Source organism: Rhea americana, unplaced genomic scaffold (genome assembly GCF_003343005.1).
Source record: "Rhea americana isolate MKP2758 unplaced genomic scaffold, rheAme1 scaffold_17, whole genome shotgun sequence".
Taxonomy (NCBI): Eukaryota; Metazoa; Chordata; class Aves; order Rheiformes; family Rheidae; genus Rhea; species Rhea americana.
This window is the reverse complement of record NW_028185816.1, coordinates 1763154-1783279: the sequence shown is the minus strand read 5'-3', so window position 1 is coordinate 1783279 and position 20126 is coordinate 1763154. Positions and strand designations below refer to the sequence as shown.

The following is a 20126-nucleotide window of genomic DNA, read 5'->3' as shown; positions in this document are numbered from 1 at the left end:
CCAGAGCGCCCGGGCGGAGCAGGGTAAGAGGCGCGGGAGCCGCGGGGGTTGGGGCGCGGGCTGGGGCGCCCGCCGCGGCCGGGAGCGCGGGGCCGGCTGCCGCGGGGAGAGGGAGCCGCTCCGCAGGGAGGGCTGGCGGCCGAGGGAGCCTCGGGTTTTCCTCAGTAAAAGTTGCGGCCGCCTCCATAATAGCCTCACCTCGCTGCAATGGCAGAGGGGCTCCTGTGTGTCAAGCGCCTTGCTTTCAAAGGCAGGGGGATTCAGAACGGCGAGATCGGTCTTACGCCTTGTGATACTGTATTTGTGGAAAAATCCAGGCTGTTCTTCGTTGTCACTAGCGTCTTTTCTTACCCGCTCTTTGAGGTGAGGCTCATTTATGAAGAGGGAATGCTAGGGCTTTCTGCCTCGTTCCGTGGATGCCCTGCGCTGCGGTGATCTCTGCTCTTTCTGGCCGACAGGCAGACAGCACCTTTTCGCCTGGGACCGTCCCTGTGCCTCGCAGGGAAAGAGAGGGTGCGGGAGGCTTTCGCTACCCCGCGGGCTCCCTCCCGGTGCTCCGTGGGTGTGYGGCCGGGGGGCGAGGAGGGCGAGGGGCCGACACCCCAGTGCCCGCTCTCAAATGCGGCTCAGGTCTCCCAGGAATTTCTGGGCTATGTTTTTCCCTTTCCCCTTGACTCCTTTGAGTCAGACAGGATTCAGTACGCTCCCTTGACTTCTTACAGTAGTAGAAATACTCATCGGTCACAAAACAKAAATGATTACTGTTGATAATGGTTATTTTGTATGCCAGATATAGATGCTGGATATAATTCTAAGAGTACACTAGCATAAAGAAAAAAAAAGACTGAGATTGATATATGGCTAGATTAATCTCCTGGATTTAAGGAAAGAGTAGGTGTAGATCCACATTTTAAAGCTGTTAAAATGAATGTACAGTCATCATATACTATTGATGTCAGTTTTATAGCCATAATATAATAAGGTTTCTTGTTTGCAGGTTGTAAGTTGGTGAAACAGTGCTTCATACTTCATTACTTGTTCTGAATGTGTAAATACTGTGGTTAGATCTATCTCTGTGATAAATTGACCTATGATCAGAGGAATGGTTAATTTTTTTACCTGTGCTTGACAACTCAGTCTGGATTTCATATAAACTCTCTCTCCATATCTGAACTATGAAGTGAAATTTATCTTCACTCTGAGGTAGCCAGTCTCTCATACCTGAACTTTAAAAGGTATACTGAGGTATTCCTAGTAATAGMATATGGTACTCTTGACACAGGGTCACTACAGCCAGTACTAAATGAAAGTATTTACATTCTGTTTGTACCTTTGTGGTTGCTAAGTCCTTAYGACATATTCATTATCTTACTTTTAAGTATCAACATCAGTTTATAGGAAATCCAATAGATTTTTAAAACATCTGTGTGGGTATCACATAGCTGATGGCTTGAAACAGAGAGGTGAGAATCTACAGTAATACTAAGCCAAAGTACGTGACTATAGTACACAAATCACATAAAGTGAAAAATATGTCCACCAATAGACATTGCATGGGAATTTCAGGCAGCCAGAATATAATAAGGTAGTTACTTTACRGTAGTTAATATGTTGCAGTCAGTACTTCTCAGAGTTCAGCTAAAATTGCAGGCAAAGCTTTACTGTTTGTAGGCAGTGTTTATAATTAATTGTTAAGGTACGTAAGTTTAATGTTCCTCAACATAAAAAGCTCTGTCTTCCAGTGAGATATAGCACATGAAATACTGCCTCCCATTGAAGTCAGTGGCAAAACACACTAGCAGAGCAAGAAATTCAAACCATCAGTTTTGTCTAAGAAGGTTAACTTCTGTATATTGGTCTGTTTGTAATTCTGTATTTCTGTTAAGCAAACTTGTTTTTACTGATTTCTGTGTTTACTATTCTAATATTCTGGTTGCTATGGCAGGTCCACAGCCATGAAATCCATGTAGCATTACATGATGCATTAAACAATGAGAAGAGCATTTGTCATGTACAGTTAGTAGTACAGCTTTCTCCACAGGGAAATATTTGTATATATGGGAAAATTGTACAAACATACATGCTCATGCATGGATACATGCTCATGCACGGATACATGCTAGGTTCTTTTGTTGTGTTTATGTGCAACATGCTGTACCACTGTGTGTGAAGAAAAAGCAGGGAACTTTGGGCATGGAGGATAAAGAGAAATTTTACTCTAGTGCTAGCTCTTCAGAGGACAATTCATAAGTTTCCTGATACTTGAGYTGATTTCAAATAGCTGTGATAATTTGCATTGACCTTGATAAAAATTCAACACAAAATGAAGCCTGAAAAGGGATCCTAACAGGAAAAAGCATTAAAGGTGTTGGCCTGCCAGCTATTAGGAGCAGTGAGAGTCGTTATCTCAGTATTTGGGACTCAGAATCAGTGCTGGTCTGTGCTTCTGGACACTTTCACCAATATCTAAGTGCTTAGCTTTGAGACAGTAGATGGGATGGAAAATATCTAATTTTAGAAGTGCCAAAAATATTTTTGTTTCTTTAGCAGAATACATACAAAACTGCTCAGTAAGATGCAAAATTAATCATTAACTTCTGCAATATGTCTTCCTTGTGACCATGTTTGAATTCAGATTGTTGTATGTGAGCACTAAAATAAAATTACATTGCCCGCCATAATAAKAAGTATGTAACTGTGATTTCTGATTATTATAGAATAGCAAGTGCAAATATTTTACTGGTATTGCTWTGACAAACGGAATATATCTATCAAGAAAGGGAAAAGGAATGATCCAGTGAAATGAAAGTATGAGAGGACAGTTTAGGAYTGAATCCTCTCCATCATCCAACCAGGTAAAACTACTTGGTGAGCAATAAGCATGAACCATGGGCAACCATTTTACTTGGGGTAACAAGAAATGCAGTTTCTGGAATGGACAGAGATTGAGAGTTGATCTGCTCTCAGTGGACCATTTCTCAACCATTAAGTACACATCACACTACTTGTTGTTTGAATAAAGCAGAAAAAAAGGATTAATTGGCTTACAGCTGCATTGCCTGTTAGCTTAGGCAACTGATCAGAAGGGCTGGCGTGAGGTTCTTGGAGATAAAAAGTTTTAAGAAATGTTTAAATCTTCCTTTTATGTATTCCATCCTCCTTCATACTTGTTTGTTTAACCTGTTTGAATGATAAGCTTGTCAGAGAAAGGTCCATGTCTTCCTGTGTGTTTGCCAAACACTAGGACAGTGAGATCTCACCTTCACTCATAATAATTTCAAAACCCACAATGGCGCCTCCAGCATAGTGGCTGCTTCTCCCAGCTTGAGCCTTGGTTGAAGAATTCAGTGTGCCCTGTGCCAAGAGTTAAATTGCCAGTTCCACTTCCTACAGACTTGTGTTTTTTGTTGGATGGCAGCTGAGTACTGACTCAACTTCTTGCAATTCCTGAAACCCCACAAAAATACAGTCAGGATTGGCATATCAGAAGTTGTATGGTTTGGGACAGARTTCTGAGTTCAATGTGCATGTTGCCGCAAGAGTTGCCTCAAAGGCTGGGGATGTGAGAAGGATGGGTGTAAGTCATTCCTTAGATCCGGTACCTCATTGAGGTAAAATGGTGAGGATTTGTAGAAAGCCATTCTAYGTCTTTTATGGCTGTTCTCTAGAACAACAAATCCAGCATTCCATGTCATCAGTAATTTCAGATCGATCACATTGCTCTTTTAATATTTGATCTGATTATCTCAACAGAATAAAACATACAGATATCTACCTTATGAAAAAAATAGGCAAATGGTCAGTGAAAAGTTATTCTAGCTCATTRTATTCAAACCAAAACAAAATAGAACCACTGGAATCTGTAACATGGACTAAAGAATTTGACCACAAGAAACATGTGAAAAGATGCTTCTTTGAGTGGATTTGAAGTTTTGGTGGATGGGTACCTTTGATACAGATCCACCAGCCTTGAGATATCTTGCTTTGACTAGTGCGTTCCTGGTAACTAGTGAGTTATCCCTGACATGAGTTGATTAAAAAAAAAAAAAAAAAAAAATCTCATTTTAGTATTCACGTAGATACAGGATAATTTAAGTTCATACATACTGAAACAGCTTTGATGAAATTATTCTCTGTAGATTAAGATAAGCAAATTATATCTTAGGCAAGATTGAAGCGTGGCCATGTTTTGCTTATGAAGAATGCTTACTGATTATTTTAGATTTGTGGTTAGAAAATAACTTTGCAATCTTACATTCAGTCATGTTCAGTCATCCAGTAAAAATACTGAATATCATTCATCTTCTTAGTTGCCATTGCACTTACTTAGGAAATCTTTTGGACTTCCTTGAGATCAGGCTGAGGAACAAGGGGAGGGGATGTATGAGCAATTTTGTGTTTATGGTATTTCTTAGTCATGTGGTAATGGTTGCTTCTGCTGAAATAATAAATACTGATAATATTTACGTTTGAATTTAGGCTTGAAGGTCTAAACATGTCAACATTAAAACAAAGAGCGTCTCAGTGTTTAGTTTCTGTTTTAAGTCCATCCTACTGAATCCAGGGAAGGAACTACTACATTGATTGAACTAATCTGCATTTTAGTTTTAATCCTGTGGGCCTTCAAGCAAGGTGGGATAGAATTGCTAGGCTATGGACAGCTGGCATTTCTCAGTTAAACACCCCCCAGCAAAACATTCCCAATGCAGTTATTTAACTAGCAGAAGTACAGGATATAGGAAAACCAGTTTCTGTACATCTCACATGAGAGCTATTTGATGCTGAAGTAGTTGTAGTATTTGTAGCAGATTTTAAAAATAGCTTTCCAACGTTCAAGGAAAAAATACTTGTATGCTTGAGCTGGAGAAGTGCAGGAGTTCTCCTACCAGAAGAAAAGTACTGGAAGGAAGACCATGTTAAAGGGATAGGGATAGAACATGGCTGATACCACGATACCTCACTGAGTAAGAGAGCTGCCTATCTAGAGAGCCTTCTTCTGGAGGTTCAGAGCACGGCTGCCTAACAGACCTGAGATGAGAGACTTCCACTGCTAGAGGCTGGGTAATAAATCTTTTTCTGCAGCTTCCTCTGGGAATATGGGGTCCTGCTGTTCCTAGGCTCATGCTAGGCTAATTTATCCTTTATCCAGAAGTCAACCAACCAGTTCTGGCCTGCTGAGTTATTCGGTCCTTGTCATCTGAGTGTTTGAGAATTCTGTGGTTGTGGCTGGATCTCAGGACARGAAAGCATTGTCCTTATTTTTACAGTTAATTAGCAGGGGCCCAAAGTCCATTACCCATGATCACTTTAAAACTGTCATTTTCATTCGTGACTTGAGGCTAGGTTGGCAGCTCAAAGAGGAGTTTAGCAGATGAGTAACTGCTGTGAACTTTCTCTCTTTCTTTTTACTGTTAGTGAAGCCTAATCCCTCACATCCATAAATTGTTTAGTAATAACTTCTCTTATTCTCTTCCTGCTCCTCTCTAAAACCCAAATGCACATTAAACAGGGATACACAGCAAAGTTTTTTAGATTCCATAAATTAATCTTCAGAATTTATCAAGAGAGTAACTAAAAAAATGCTGAGATCTTCCCTAGCCCCTCTTTAAACATAACTTTCAGTAGTTTTGGGTTTGAAAGGGCATGACAAAAGCAAAATGGGTTGGGAACGAAAAAGAAGCAGATATGGGAGAAATCCAGGCTTTGAACTGACAGTTTAGTGGTACTTCTAAGTACGTGCAGAAGGATAGAAAGGGAACATCTGCATCTCGTAATTGTTGTCATAAGAAGAAAGGCTAGTAATGTTCTTAAAATCTGAAATGGAGATACTATGCTGATAGATGTTTGAAGTGCATCTTTGAACACAGATGATGCTTTTAAAGGGCCTGTTAACAGCAGCCACAAGTGACTCGGTTTGACTACTTCCTTTTAAACAGAAGAGGTATTGCAGAAAATGGAATGTCTGAAAATCTACTCACTATGGGCTCCTTTTGGTAAAAAAGAGTTGATTATGTTATTAATGTTTAAATAACAGTGGTTTTCTCCAGGGATGATATGTTACAATGTGTATAGCAAAATGTAACACAGATACTGTTTTTATTTGATCTTGAGGTTAAATCAGTGGATATTCCTTCCTGGACTGTGGGAGCTGGAGGGAGAGAAGAATAATGAAAGAACATTTGGAGATGGTAAAAATAAAAATTCAGCCTTAGAAGCAGAAAATAGGGACTATTTACACATTTTCTCCTATACACATTACTATGGATGTGAAATTATCTACAGTGTCCTCTCAATCATTTTATCACCTGTTAGTGATATACTGCTATTGCTCCTGTAAGGAAAATACTCTAGCTGATTCCTACTGACTTTCAGTTAGACTTCAGATGAAGACTATATGAGAGGAAGTAGAGGAAAAACTATCCAAGATTGTAAACATCAAATGTAAATCAGCAGCACATGTGCATGCCCTACGGAAGTGGAAAGGAAGACGAGGTTTTCAGTTATTACTTTTGGAGTATGTTTGCTTGTTCCATTTGATGTCACTGTGGGCCTCTCTTACTACATTTGAACTGTAGTGCCAATAGGGCTTAAGGCTCTGACCTGTGCACGCCATACAGGTTGACTCAGTTAACATGTATCAAAATCAGTAACTTGGCTTTGCTCTATCTGCTGGCTCCAATCTAGAGACTGAGAAGCCACCATTTCCACTGGTAGTCGTGCCAGTGATCACCATCCTGTCGTTAAAAATATGTGCCTGGTTTTAATTTATCCAACTTCAGCGTCAGGTCATCAGTTCTTGTTGTGCCTTTTGCTTTCAGATCTAAGAGCCTTTTAGTCAGTAATTGTTTTAGTAACCATTAGGGAAGATTTCGTTCTAATGTGTAGGATTTCTGTAAATGAAATAGATTGAATGCTTGAAGCATGTTGTTGTAAGGCGTATTCACCAATTTTCAGATGCTAAGATCTGTTTTGATGCATTGGTTGCTCAAGTAGCAGTAGGACTACTGTTAAAATTTCCCCTTCACATAGGTGTTTTCTTTATTATGACTAAAAATCATATATGTTGTATGTAGTGATTTTGATTGCTCTCTAGGAATGTCTCTCTAGATGACGTACCTACAGATCATGTGCAGCATTTTTCTAAGCACTCGTGCAGTGGGGTAAGTGATAAAAAAAAAAAAAAAAAAATTCCTGAAGCACGCCAATATAAATTAAAATCCATCTGTGTATCAGTTAATAAAAAACCTGCAGAAGTATCCTGCATCACTACTGCAGAGAGAGCTGGTAACTCACTACAGTGTCTTTAGCTGAAAATAAATAAAAGGTCTTTGGCTAAATAGTTGATATGAATTTGAGAGAGATGGATTTTGTAAATGAACCTTGTATAGTTACTAGCTAAGATAACACAGTAAGATCATTTTATGATCACATATAACTTAAAAATGCTAAGAAGCAGGTTTTTTAAGGAGTCAGTAAGTTGAAAGAAAGGTTACGCATTTTAATATGTGGAAGTGAAAATGTGAAAAACTCATTCCAAAGAAATGGAAAACAAAGATGTTGTATTAGTTTTCCATGGTAGCTATAAAAAAAGAAATAACAGAGGCTGTTAAAATATGCTGGCAATGTAAAAATGGTAGGAGAAGAGATGAAAAACTGAAGTTTATCCTGGGAACAATTCATTGCCGAATTGTCATTGTTTGTTTTGAAAAGAATAAAAATGACTTAGATTATGTTATTTTGTATGCCACTGAAGTTCTGAGAAGCTAATTTGAAAGAAATTAGCTTGCCAGTTCTTTCTTTGTGTAGTTTCCTTTTAATCTGATAAGTAGCTTTGGCAGATAAACATACTGATGGTGAAAGAGTGGATTTTTATAAGGGTCATGGCTGTTTAGGAAGGGGAATGCATTTTTCCTGTTTTTTTTTTTTTCATTGTAGTATGTCTTCAATGTGCGGTCTTGAAGCTCAAGTTTTTGGGAGTAGTTTTAAGAAAGCCTGAAAACCGTTGTTTTTGCTTAGCATATATTGATCTAGCCTTCCGTGATACTGTAACTTTAAATATACTTCTTTGATCTTGTGGTAAAATATTTTGACTGAAAGATTTTAAAACTGATACAGGCTTGATTTTGTAGCAGTTTGGTATTCTCAGCTAGATTTTTGGTATTTCTAGAAGTCTCAAACCCTATTTTTTTAATGACAGCAGCTGTTCCTGTGTGTCAGAGGGAGCGAAAACCCCCCAGGCTTGGGCTCTGAACTGGCTATGGGCCGTGATCTTTCACTAGGTAAATCACAAAACTAGGTGTTTGTGGATCTACTGCTATACAAAACTGTTATGTTCCTTACCTATTTATTTATTTTCTTTGGTTAGTAAGATACTCATTAAAAGCTTAAGGAGTCCTGCCACATAATTAAAATATTGAGTTCTTATTTGAAAGATATCTTACTAGATTGTCACCTACATAAAGCTCTGGGCCACCTTCATGTATTACTGAGAAGCCAGCTACAACACTCCCCCTCCCCAATAGTTACAGTTTGGGTTGTACTTGAATGTTTATGTAGTATTTCTTCTGGTCATCTCACATCCAAAAGCATATCGAAAGTTTGGGATGGGTAGTGATAGGCCATAAAAATGAGAACAGAACATGAAAGAGAGTGTAGTGGTAACAAATTTCTAGGTATTTAGGTTAGGAAGGAGTCACTTAGGTTGTTTAACTTGTCTCCTGCATAAGTTATGTGGACCACAAAATTTCCCTTTTTTAAGTGACTGGTATAGATGTAGCAGCTTTGAGTGGAAAATATTTTGAAAATAATTCACCACAGTTATCGGTGAAGGATGTTACTGTTGTGGTTGGAAATGTATGCCTTATTTCTGAACTGAATTTGTCCTACTTTATTTTTCAGCCATCCTAACTTTAGACAGAAGAACTCTCAAATCTCACTTCCATGCATAGCTACTCAAATATCTCATCGACTCATGCCTTTTACTCTGATTTCTCCAATGGTTCAATCAAAGGCGTATTTTCCAATTCTTCCCTCATTCTTGTGGGTCCTCTTTGAAGTCTTTCCAATACATTTGACTTTCTTCTTGAATTGCAGACTCCAGAGCTGATCTGGTATTCCTGATTCAGCAAGAACTGACATCAGTGTCGGTGTCAGACASAGTGTAGTCTTGTTACTTGTAGTGCTAGTTTTTTTGACACTGCAGACTGGTACAATCTAGAGAAGCAAGATTAACTGCTTAAAGTTCTGTGCCTCTGCAGCTACACTGCTTCTCCTCCCTGTGGAAGCTGCAGCCTACTCTGTAAACGTAGCCCTTCATCCTTGCTCCCCTTGGTAGACTCTCTTACCCAGTGACATTGGTCTTTATATGTGATCTGATACTTGACTGCATCTGCCTGCCTGCTTCATTATTCATTACTTTCCCAGTCTTTATGTTATCTGTAAACTTTTACCAGAGATAATTTTGATTTCTTCCAGGTTACTGGTAAAAATGTTAAATAGTGGAAGGCTGAGAGTCAGTCCCCATTGGAGTCCATTATCTACTCGTTTCAATCATTTTAAATCTATTGCATATGCATATTCATTATTATTTTATTAATCAAAATGTGAGGTGTAAAGTCAAATGCCTCATTGAAATCTCACAGTATTAGATCAAACTTGCAGTTGGATAGAAATATAAAATTAATTTGAAGTGATTCATTGTCCATAAAAATACGTTGCTATGCATTAGTTATTTTATTCTCTTTTTGTTCTTCATTAATCAAATCCTGTTTTAGCTAATCCAGTCCATCATCTAGTAGCAATATCAAATTGTCTGTTTGACAGTTCCCATTTACCCTGTTTAAATGTCACAGTATTATAGAACAAAGATAAATACTGTTCTTTGTTTGCTTTGTCTCCTCACACAAGAGTAAGGGGACAGTCAGCAACTGGAAAAATGGCTAATTCAAAACCCTTTCAGCACTTCTTCACACTACATGTAATTAAGGTGTAGAGCTCTGACTGCCATAAAAATAGAGGTGTTTAGGAACCCCCCAAAATGTAGGTTCTTACACATCCTCCAGTAGCATTTGGTTTTGCTGCCTGACACAGACTGAATCGATCTGTGTCATTCAGCAGGGCATTTCCTGTGTTCCTATATGGATAAACAGAATATCCAAAATTTGAGTAATACTAAAAGAATATAAACTATAAAAAATATGGAAAATACACTCTTGAAAATGAAACATTACTTGAAGTTAGCGAAGTCATTTCCAGGGGGGACTGCTTGAGCAACTACAGAAACATGTGGAAGGGACTCGCTTCCCATGAAGGATCTAGTCAAAGCAACTACCTGTGGTTTTTCCTGCACACTTGCATACAGAAACTTCAGTCTGCAGTCTGCAGATGCTCTTCTGTTTCTTATGCCTCCTGTTCTGTCTTTACTCCACCCTTTTAAAAAATATGCGCCTCATGTCTCTGTACTAACAATGAGGTTTGTGTTCCCTTCCCTGCAGTGCTGTTACCAGCAAGAATGTTGCGCCGGAGGGAGAGCGGTGGCATACTTTCCAGAATGGCGCGGCCTCTCTCTTTTCTTGGGGAGGGAGGGTGGCAGGTGAGAACAGGGAGCTCAGGAGGCAGGCTCTGCCCAGAGCGTGAGTTGAAGACTGTGCCTCTGCCGTTCTTGCAAAAAGTACCTTAATCTCCTCATGGCCTGCTGTGAAAAAGCTGAGAGTCTGATGGGGTAGCTGCCTCCTGCGGAAGTGCTGCGTGCACAGAGCAGCAGCAGCAAAGCACCCACTTACGTGAGGGGCCAGAATCTTCTGTGCCTTTATGAAAATTCCATCTGGAAGGTATAGAAAGAACAACCTTCATGACGCCCAAGGGGAGGAGGACACAACGTAAACAGAAGAAGGCAGGAGGAAATTATGAACTAAGATAAAACTGTTTTACATGGAGTGTAGTTAAAACTTTAGACCAGCTTATCAAGAAAAGTGCTCAMAGTTGGGCATATAAATACATTTAAGAGATTTCTTTCTAGAAAAGACAGGATTAGGGATTAGRTAAAAAGAAGAGGGCAGGCATAGTGACTCAAATAGTCTTTCCAGGTGCAAAGCTGCCTAATATTCTTTGCTTTGTAGATAGATTAGATAGAGGTAATGGGATTCCAGGTGAATGTTGTTTAAGACTTTATTTCCCAAATGCACCTAAACAATTAAGGTGTTTGGGTGGATATTTCAGAGAAATATCTGAAAGGTACAGCATTGTCAGTGTGCTCAGTGAAACTGCATGATGATGATTTTCTGTTTGGGGAACTAGGAGTTCCCTAGCAGGGGTATGTACTGAAATTTCGAGTTGAGACCCTTGTGTTCAGTTCCCAGTTGTTACCAAATTGATGATGATTATTTTATTTAAAATAATTTTTATATATATTATTTAGATTTAGCAAAACATTTCGAATACACAGCTAGACGTATTTCATTCCTGAAGAGCTTACAGTATTATTATGACTGTGAATGAATGGTGTCATATCATTTCTCAGTTCATCAGCTTTTCCAGATGCAAATGGAGGATAACCCTAGTAATGCACCATGGAATTCAGATAATTCTAAAGTACTCCAAATTCTGATTGTCAGGAGCTCTAAGGGTGCAAATCATCCTGAGCCATGTGCCAGTACAGCACAGTGCAAGATCTACATGCCACATCATTTCTCAATATAACGTTCATATAGGGCAGAAAGGATTTTGATGACACTGCTGAGTGATGACTTTACTGTAAATGTTAATTATTCTGTGATTTTGAAAACCTTTTGAATGCTTCTTGCAAAAATTTTTGAGTGAGTTGAAAATACACTGGTGAAAATTTTAACCCTGTTAGAATCAATGGAAATGCTAACACTTATTTTAAAGTGGACAAAATTTCAGTCAGTTTATTTTTCTTTCATGATAACTTACTTTCTTCCTTTTTGCAGTGTGGGTCTCAGTGTTCTGTGTAGGAGACTGAATAGGAAATGGCATTTTAATATTAATCTCCTTTCTGTCCTCTAAAAGGCTTCAAGCCAGCCACTACAATTAATGAAACACTTCAGTGCTCAAAGGGAAGCACATAAAATGCTTATCTGAAATTAGGCTAGAGTATTCCAATATACTGTGTAATTCTGATCCCTCTGTTCGATGAGCTGGCTGTACAATATATATTTTTRTTAAAAAGCTAATAGCTCATTTTAAAAATCAGTGAAGACTTAAAAGTAACTGATAATGATAAGAGAACTGAAAYAATAAAGTATAGGGTATTCAAAATTTATCAGATGTTTTATTTTATCCAACATTTTCAATATAATGCAGTAATTAAAATAATCACAAAGTGATAATCTTACATGAACATATTCTGGGAATGCAATTTGTTGTCAACAATACTAACTGTAGGCTACTACAGTGTAGCATATTATGCAGAGTATATATAGAGCAAATTTCTGTGGCTATTATTATAACTCTCCGATCAGAGAAATCTCCCTGTATAATTTCTATAGTGCTAATTTGCTTCTAAAATTGTCTTGCTAGGCAATTTTTGCTGAAATTGTTATCTACATGTGCACATAGAAAATTTTTTAACATTTGTGTAGCCAGCCTAAATTTGCTGTTTAGAATTTGAATTATTTAAACTAGTTAAGTATTTCCATATTAATTAGGCCTAGCCATGGTATTTAGTTATTTTCCTTTCTGATTGCATCTGATCCCATTCGGAGAGAAGGCAGTAGGAGAAAACACACTGACCTCAGTAGGTAAGGATTGAAACTCCAGTGAGTAAAGTCTGATCTGCAAGTTGTATCTGAAGTATGATCTAGTTCTCTTGTGAAATTCCCATTAATAATTTATAAAGATACACCTGGGAGATGCATTTTCATAAGGGGGGGATTTTGCCAGTTTGGCCTACAGTAATGACTCAATTGTTATGGAGGATATTAAACAAATAGATAGGAAGACACTGATGCTCCCCTGTAGCGTATGCTTACACAAATTAAAGTTKCCATTTTAAGGTGCCTAATAAGTTGTAGTGTTAAAGTAGTCTGTTGATTCCTTCAGTGACTAAGAGAATGTAACTGAAATATAGTACAGAATAATCTTGAAGCTAAATAACTGTCGTGAATTATTTGAGTTACCTGTACTTTCTTAAAATCAGGTTTTTCCCTTAAATAAATGGTGAGTTGTTTCAGTAGACATGATTGTTAGCCAGAGAACAGATCTAAAAGATTTACACATGTTAGTTAAACTACTGAAGTACTGAGATATCTGTGCCTCTGCTCTATCTGGATATGTCGTTTTGAAGAATACTTTGAACTTCCTTTCAGTTTAGAGTGGCACATAATTATTATTTTTATGTTGTGGACTTCTCCTTCTAAAAAGAAGGAGATACCTGTATTTGACAGGTCTTATTTTCCCTCGTGTGTGTATAAATATCCCCCCCATGCACACGTATATACACACTTATATACACACTTTTTTTAAGTGCAGATATGCTTTGGTTCAGAGTGAAGAGAATCAGGTGTATTGATTCATTCAAACTTTTCTTGTAAAAAGTTTGGTCTCTTCTTGGCTATTCCTTTGCCGTTAATAAGAAAATAGTTTGAGGGTAATTAACTTTTGAAAATACATAATTGTTTACTTTACATCATCTGTTAGTAAACTACTGGATTTTACTAGTAGTTCTTTACACATTTAAGTCACTTTAAGGTTATCTGCACTGTATTTACATATTGTTTAGTGTGATTTGGCTGGTGACTTCAATGTTAGTGCTTCTGAAAGCTCGCTTTGAGCAGCAAATTTCACCTTTCAATATCTGTATGTATTTCTGAGCATTCCAGTGTATCTTTGTAGAAATAACATTTGTTTTTTAGGTACAGAATGTGTACTTACTCAAATAAAGATTTATTAATTACAGAACATCTTCCTCATTTAAAGATTTTCTAATACTAGAAGAATTTCGTTCCTTCTCTTCAGTACTATTATATATTTAAAAATAYAAGAAGTGAAAAAAATTGCAATTATATATGAAAAAGAATGTGCTTTTATTTGTCTAACCTGTATAAAGTAAGACTTATTCCCATCATAGTATGACTTCTAATATTTTTGTTTTATCAGTACTCTTTTCAGTAATAATACTGGTACTTATTGTTGTAACCAATTGAAGGATTGCCATTTTAGCTGACATCACAGACTCCTTAGTGAAGCTGAATTTTTTAGGATTATCACTAAACCTTTGATAATTTTTGTGTCTAAAAGGAGAACATAATCTCACTTAGGACCAAAAGATGTATTTTGTTTGCTTCTCATTTAAATAGAAGTGGATTCTTGCAATTGAGGTGGTAATGTAATATAATTTGGAAAACTTAGATTAAATGGAATTTCATGCAAGAGTTTGKTTTTTGTTCTTAAAATATAGTAACTGATAATGTTGGCAGACTGGCATTTAAATAAGGTTTCTGGTGTGCATTTTTGTCAATGGGATGTGATAAGGAATATTTTTAAATGTTTGCCAACGCATTTATGTTACATTCAGTGGTAAAAATTGTTCTTAGATGTAATTTTAGGCCCACTGGTCCTAAAAAGCTATCTTTTTTTTTTTTTTTTTTTTTTTTTTTTTTTTTTTTTTNTAAAGAAAACATTTTAAACATTCAAGAAAAGAAATAGGGAAGTCACTTAAACGTCATGATGTGATTTTACAAGTGCCTCCCATGGATTACCTTCAGCACTTATAGAAGATTTTTTTATTCTCTCAGCTATAAGACCAGGAGATTCCTTTAGCTTCTCTGAGAAATAGTAAATACAGTATTAATATTTTACAGTAAATGAAGTTAATATATGCAAAGTTTGTAGAATAACATCTCTTCTTGATGCTAGGACCCATCTTTAAACCTGCAGTTAACACTTCAATTCTCTGATTTTCTTTTTTGTGTAGTACTAACATGTAGTATAATCAAGTAAACTTTCTTGCTGCTAGAGCAAACCAGAATTCATATCCTTGTATCTTTATTGAGTGCATTTCCTGCAAACTGTGTTCAGCAGTGATCTGCTAGAAGTAAGACAGACGGTAGCAGAAACAGGTCTAGAACTCCGAAATAGCGAATATACGCTGTACAACAATTTGTAGATTCATTTAGAGTTTTTCAACTCATCTGCAATGTTTCTTCATTGGAAATAGTGCCATGTACGCTATGCGTTTATATTTGTGGAGGTTCTATATAATAAATGCTTTCTGTATTGATTGTCTACTTGCTATTGTTCAAATCCTTTATCAGCACGTATCAAATACTTTATTGTCTTTACTGGGATGTGCAAGTATCTGAAAGGGACTGTGGTCCGATTGTGCTTTGATGCAAGACTCTGGATTACAGAGAATCTAATAGATAAAATTAAGTACACCTACCCATATATATATCTGTAAAGGATTAATTTGTTTTAGCTATCACTTAAACTCACTGCATGGGAAAATGGTATTTATGTGTGATGAACTTAAAACTCATGTTAYTGCACACTTTGCTTCCAAAATTTCGTGAAGTATAGGAGTACCACCAATGCGGAATTAGTAATATACTTTTAGGTCGTGTTGTATAAAGACCCACACCTTTTTCTTTCTTGGTGCTTGTATTGTGAAATAGTTATCTTGTGGCAGTCGTCTCATTATAAATTCGTAGTGGAAAGATGGCGCCTGTCTCTTTTAGTGTGATATATTCCTTTACCCATGATTGTTTTTTCTTAATTAATCACTGTRTAAAATGTCTGGTTTTATTATCTCCAGTTTGTTAACTTTGGTGAACTCAGTTTAAACAATCTATGTAATCTCAGTGTTTTATGCCCACTGCAAGTTTATGTTCAGTTAATTGTCTCAGTGTAATCACATTTTTTTTGATTTTGCAATAGAGAATAAATAGTGTAGATTTGAGATCTATTTATCACCAGTGCTAAATGAAAGCAGTCATGTTCTGTGAAGACTGCTTCCATTGAGAAGTTTCCATAAGAAAGTTAATGTGAAATGCCACTTTAAGACCTAAAGAARCAGCTCCTTTCTTTGGCATCAAGAATCTCCATTTGGACTTTCTGTTTATACGTTTATTCAACTGCATACAATAGTTCTCTTTTATTTCATGTACATTGTCTGGTTGAGTACACGCTTGCTAGTGTAGATCCTTTATTAATCACTATGGCAGTAATTGCAACTTTTCAGCAGTATTCCACAATGCTATTGACATTCTATTAAAAAACAAAAAAAAAAAAAAAACCTTCAAGGAGACCTCAGTGCATGCTTTTGGAGAAGATACAAGAATAAATTCTTCCAAGATATATTTTAGTGCTGTGAAAAACTTGCTGTCCTTTGAGAATAAGTGTTTTTTTCTGAGGGATCGATCAGAAATTACTATCTAATATCAGCTTTGTGTGTTAGCCCCATAAAAGTCCAATGCAGGTCACTGCTGTTCAGCCATTTATTTGGAGAGATCAAAAAAGAGGACAGATTCCACTGTCTAGTTTACAGATCAGTGATTTTTATTGTAACTGTGAGAATTGCAGTCTGTAAACTTGAAGCTTWTATATTAACACAAGATGAAATTATGATAAAGTTTACAAAAAGAACAATACATTCCAGTTGAAGCTTGCAAAAGTTGCTTAAAAGTAAATAGTAAGTCAGGCTCTTGGAAGCCTCTGTGCCTTATTAATCGCATGTGCTACCTCCTGGAGTGATATTAGCACCTACTCATCAGTGCCTGGCAGCTCTGTCAAAGCTTGTGAAGGTGCTCTGATTACAAGAGAAGTAAGAGGATGCTAGTTAGATTTCATTCATTTTTTAAACTTGCTGGAATTTCATTGTGATTGTCTTGATATGACAAAGTGATAGAGTAACGCACAGTGTTACTTGCTGTGTCCTGATATTAGCTGCTCTAGATAATCATAGAATCATAGAGGTGGCAAGGTTGGAAGGGRCCTCTGGAGATGATCTAGTCCAGYCCTCAAATGAGTGGCCCATGCGGGGATCGAACCTGCGACCTTGGCATTGTTAGCACCACGCTCTAACSAACTGAGCTAAACCTAACCCCCAATGGAGCAATACAGCTCAYTACCGGATGTAATATTACAGCTGATATTTACACCTAGGCTTTCTTGGGCTGTAAGCTGAGATTTTACACTATACCACTTCAGTTCAAGGTGGTTCTTCTTGGCCTTTTGCTAAAAATTAAAGAAAAAATACACAAGTACAATACTCAATACAAAAGTACCTAAAAATCTCTCAGGCTCACTTTAAAAAGTAGCATAGATATTTCAGTCACCAGTGCTCAGTGTTTTTCAGTGACATGGTAGACTCCAAAGTGTTGATCAATCAGAGTTATAAAGATGTGGAAGTGCCCCCAGTTTCAGATGGGTGCCTGCAAGATCTCTGGAATAATTTAGGCACACAGATTCTGTTGCCCTTTCAAAGGGCTGATGACTTCTGAAGTCAGTTGGTGTTAGGCAGCTATCGTATCTGGCACTTCTTGCAAATCTTGCTAGGCACTTTAAATGCATCATTTGTAAATCTGACCCTGAGGCACTTATGATGAATTCAAATGCTGTATTAGTGTAGTATTTGTTTTGTCATCCATGCAGGCACTGGCTCATGTGATCTTGTTCACAAGGTTACATATTGCAGGTTATTTTTCAGTAGTTTTTGTTCAGCTCAAAGTATCCATATCTGCCTAATCACCAGCTTATTACAATGCCAACACTAAACAATGAAAAATAGCTGATATAAAACAGCATTCATTTTGTTGTTGTTAAGCAGTGTTCGTTTAATATGCTTGGATTATTCAGGGCTGCCTGTGAGCACAGTGCAGCTTATTTCTTTTGTGTCTGACCCAAAACTACTACACTCTTGAGATASTGCATAAATGTCCTTTATCGGTGAGAAGAATCTTTGCCCAATGCATGCATCTGTATGTATTTCTGGCTTTTACATATGGAAATTAATGTTTTGGCAATTATGACAGATGGACATCTTAAGCAAATGTATGTCTTTGTATATAAATGTATGTATTTCTCTATTTCCCTCCTTTTTTCTTGTGGTTCTGCAGTGCCTTCCGCTGTTTATCTGAAGGTGATTGCTTTAAAGTTGTTTTTATGAATATTTGATCTGATACAAGGTGCCTTTTTCCATGATTTGTATGTTAATGGATTAAAAATCACTGCCATTTCAGAATATAAGAAAGAAGTGGAAACCAAGTCTTTCCTTTTTTCCTCACATTTGTATTCACCCATGATTTGCATTTGAGTTCAGAGCCACCCACACTGCTTCACCCAGGTTGGCTATACAGAGAGTGCTACTGTAAATGAATGCACAGAAGCSATGCAGTAGAAGAGTGCTTTTCTCCTTGTTCTGTGCATGTGGTTGTGTATTTTCCTTTAACCCTGCAATGSTGTCCTGTGTTGGCCAGTGGCTGCCAGTCTCTGTAAGGCTGTGATTCAAGATACTAGACTGAGCTGTCTGTAGAGTTTCTACCATTTTCAGGATATTTAACCACAGATTGTTCTTTGTTTTTTTCAGGCTTTGGTTTCCTTCAAAACTGTCATTCATTTCCTCCATGCACAACTACATTAGACCTCTGTCCAGCAAGAATTCCAGTAAACTGATGCAAAGTAGAATATCTGAAATTCATCACACCATTTTAGCCCCTTCAAAAACTATTTTGCAACATTTGRAAGAAGTGCTAAAGCATTCCACCAGGAGCATCTGGTCTGCCTCATCCATGCTGCAGCTCAGTGAGCTATCATGTTTCTCTGAGTATGCAGAGCTCCTTCCTATAAAATAAGCATCAGTGTTTTGGGAAAGCAGTGCAGCAGAGTCTGCTTCTCTGCAGTCTTGTGGTGTCATCTGTGTGCCTTGCCAGTTAAAATGCAGGTGTCCTGTTAACTAAACTCAAACTTGCCTACAGGACATGGTTGTGTGCTTTGTGCCATGCTGAGGACCTGAGGGGCCTTTTGAAACACTTAAATATTAATGTAGTTGTGCCAGTTTTGGTTGAGCTTTGCACAGTATTTTTATTTTGTTTTTCATGAGTGGAAAGAATGAATAAAAGGTCCATTGCTGTCAAAGCAATAGCTGAATCTCCCCTGTGCAGTTCCTTAGGCCATGTTAGTTCTGTGGTTTCTGAGTGCTTGTGTCATGACTGACTTTCAAACCAGGAGAGATGCTCTAATATTTTATACCAGAGGTTTTGCACACACTTTGTATACGTGCTTTAACCAGTTCTTTTACCTTCTTCCACCAAATGTATATGTGCATTTATCTGGTAGTTCACTGCTTCTTCTATTGCTTCTTTCATCAGTGACCAGTAGTAGAATTAATGTAATGGGAACATGGGCACAATGATACTTTTGGTAGACCAAAGTAGAAGCACACTTCTGTTTACTTCTGCCTGCTCAACTCCCTATGTCATCATCATCATCATCATCATCATCCTTAGTTAGTGATCCTTGCTTCATGAGAAATTAAGTTCTTCACCTTGAACAAAGGGGAGTAAAGAGAGATTTTTAAATGGATGATAGATGCTGTTCCTGCAGAGACTACCAATCCAATACACCTTCCACCCTGCCAAGGGCATCATTCCTAATTCTTGTGACACTTCTGAATTGTGAAACTTGAAACAAAGATAGGTTGCTACTCATCCTCAGGAAACAAATTCTTCTGGATTAGGGCTTTCAGAGCTTTTAAACTGTATGAGCACAATTTAAATCTTGATACTGAACAAGATACATACAACACTTTCTATCAGCAGTGAAATAGAATCAGCATTTTATTGCTTACAGAATTGTAGGTAACTTAATTAAATTAGCAAGACACCCTTCCTCTCCCTCCCCAACTACACGTAACAATTGATCAAATTGCTGTGCAAGATATTTGGACTCTGACCCCAAATAATGTCCAAATCAAAATGGAAAATCATATGTAACATAGCACGGTTATGAGTTTTTAAAGTTACTGCATCTTTGAGTTCACTTCTAAATACAGTTTTGAAATCTGATTTCTTTGTACTRTTTACTTTTTCTCTCACCTTCAGTGCACTCACTGCATTATTAGTGTAATTTGTGACGTGAGTCGTTCGAACCCATGTCTCAAGGTGCTATAA

At 37.4% G+C, this 20126-nt stretch overlaps 2 protein-coding genes across 2 annotated transcripts in view; both read left to right on the top strand.

Moving 5' to 3' along the window:
* Positions 1-20126, top strand: part of HIPK3 (homeodomain interacting protein kinase 3) — a 413563-nt gene that overhangs the window by 119099 nt on the left and 274338 nt on the right. The window lies entirely within an intron of this gene.
* The window catches only part of LOC146598100 (uncharacterized), a 59032-nt gene that overhangs the window by 2241 nt on the left and 36665 nt on the right, over positions 1-20126 (top strand). The window contains exon 2 of the mRNA XM_085300978.1: positions 5-23. Within this exon, the coding sequence (XP_085157104.1) occupies positions 5-23 (19 nt within the window). The remainder of the gene's footprint in view (positions 1-4; positions 24-20126) is intronic.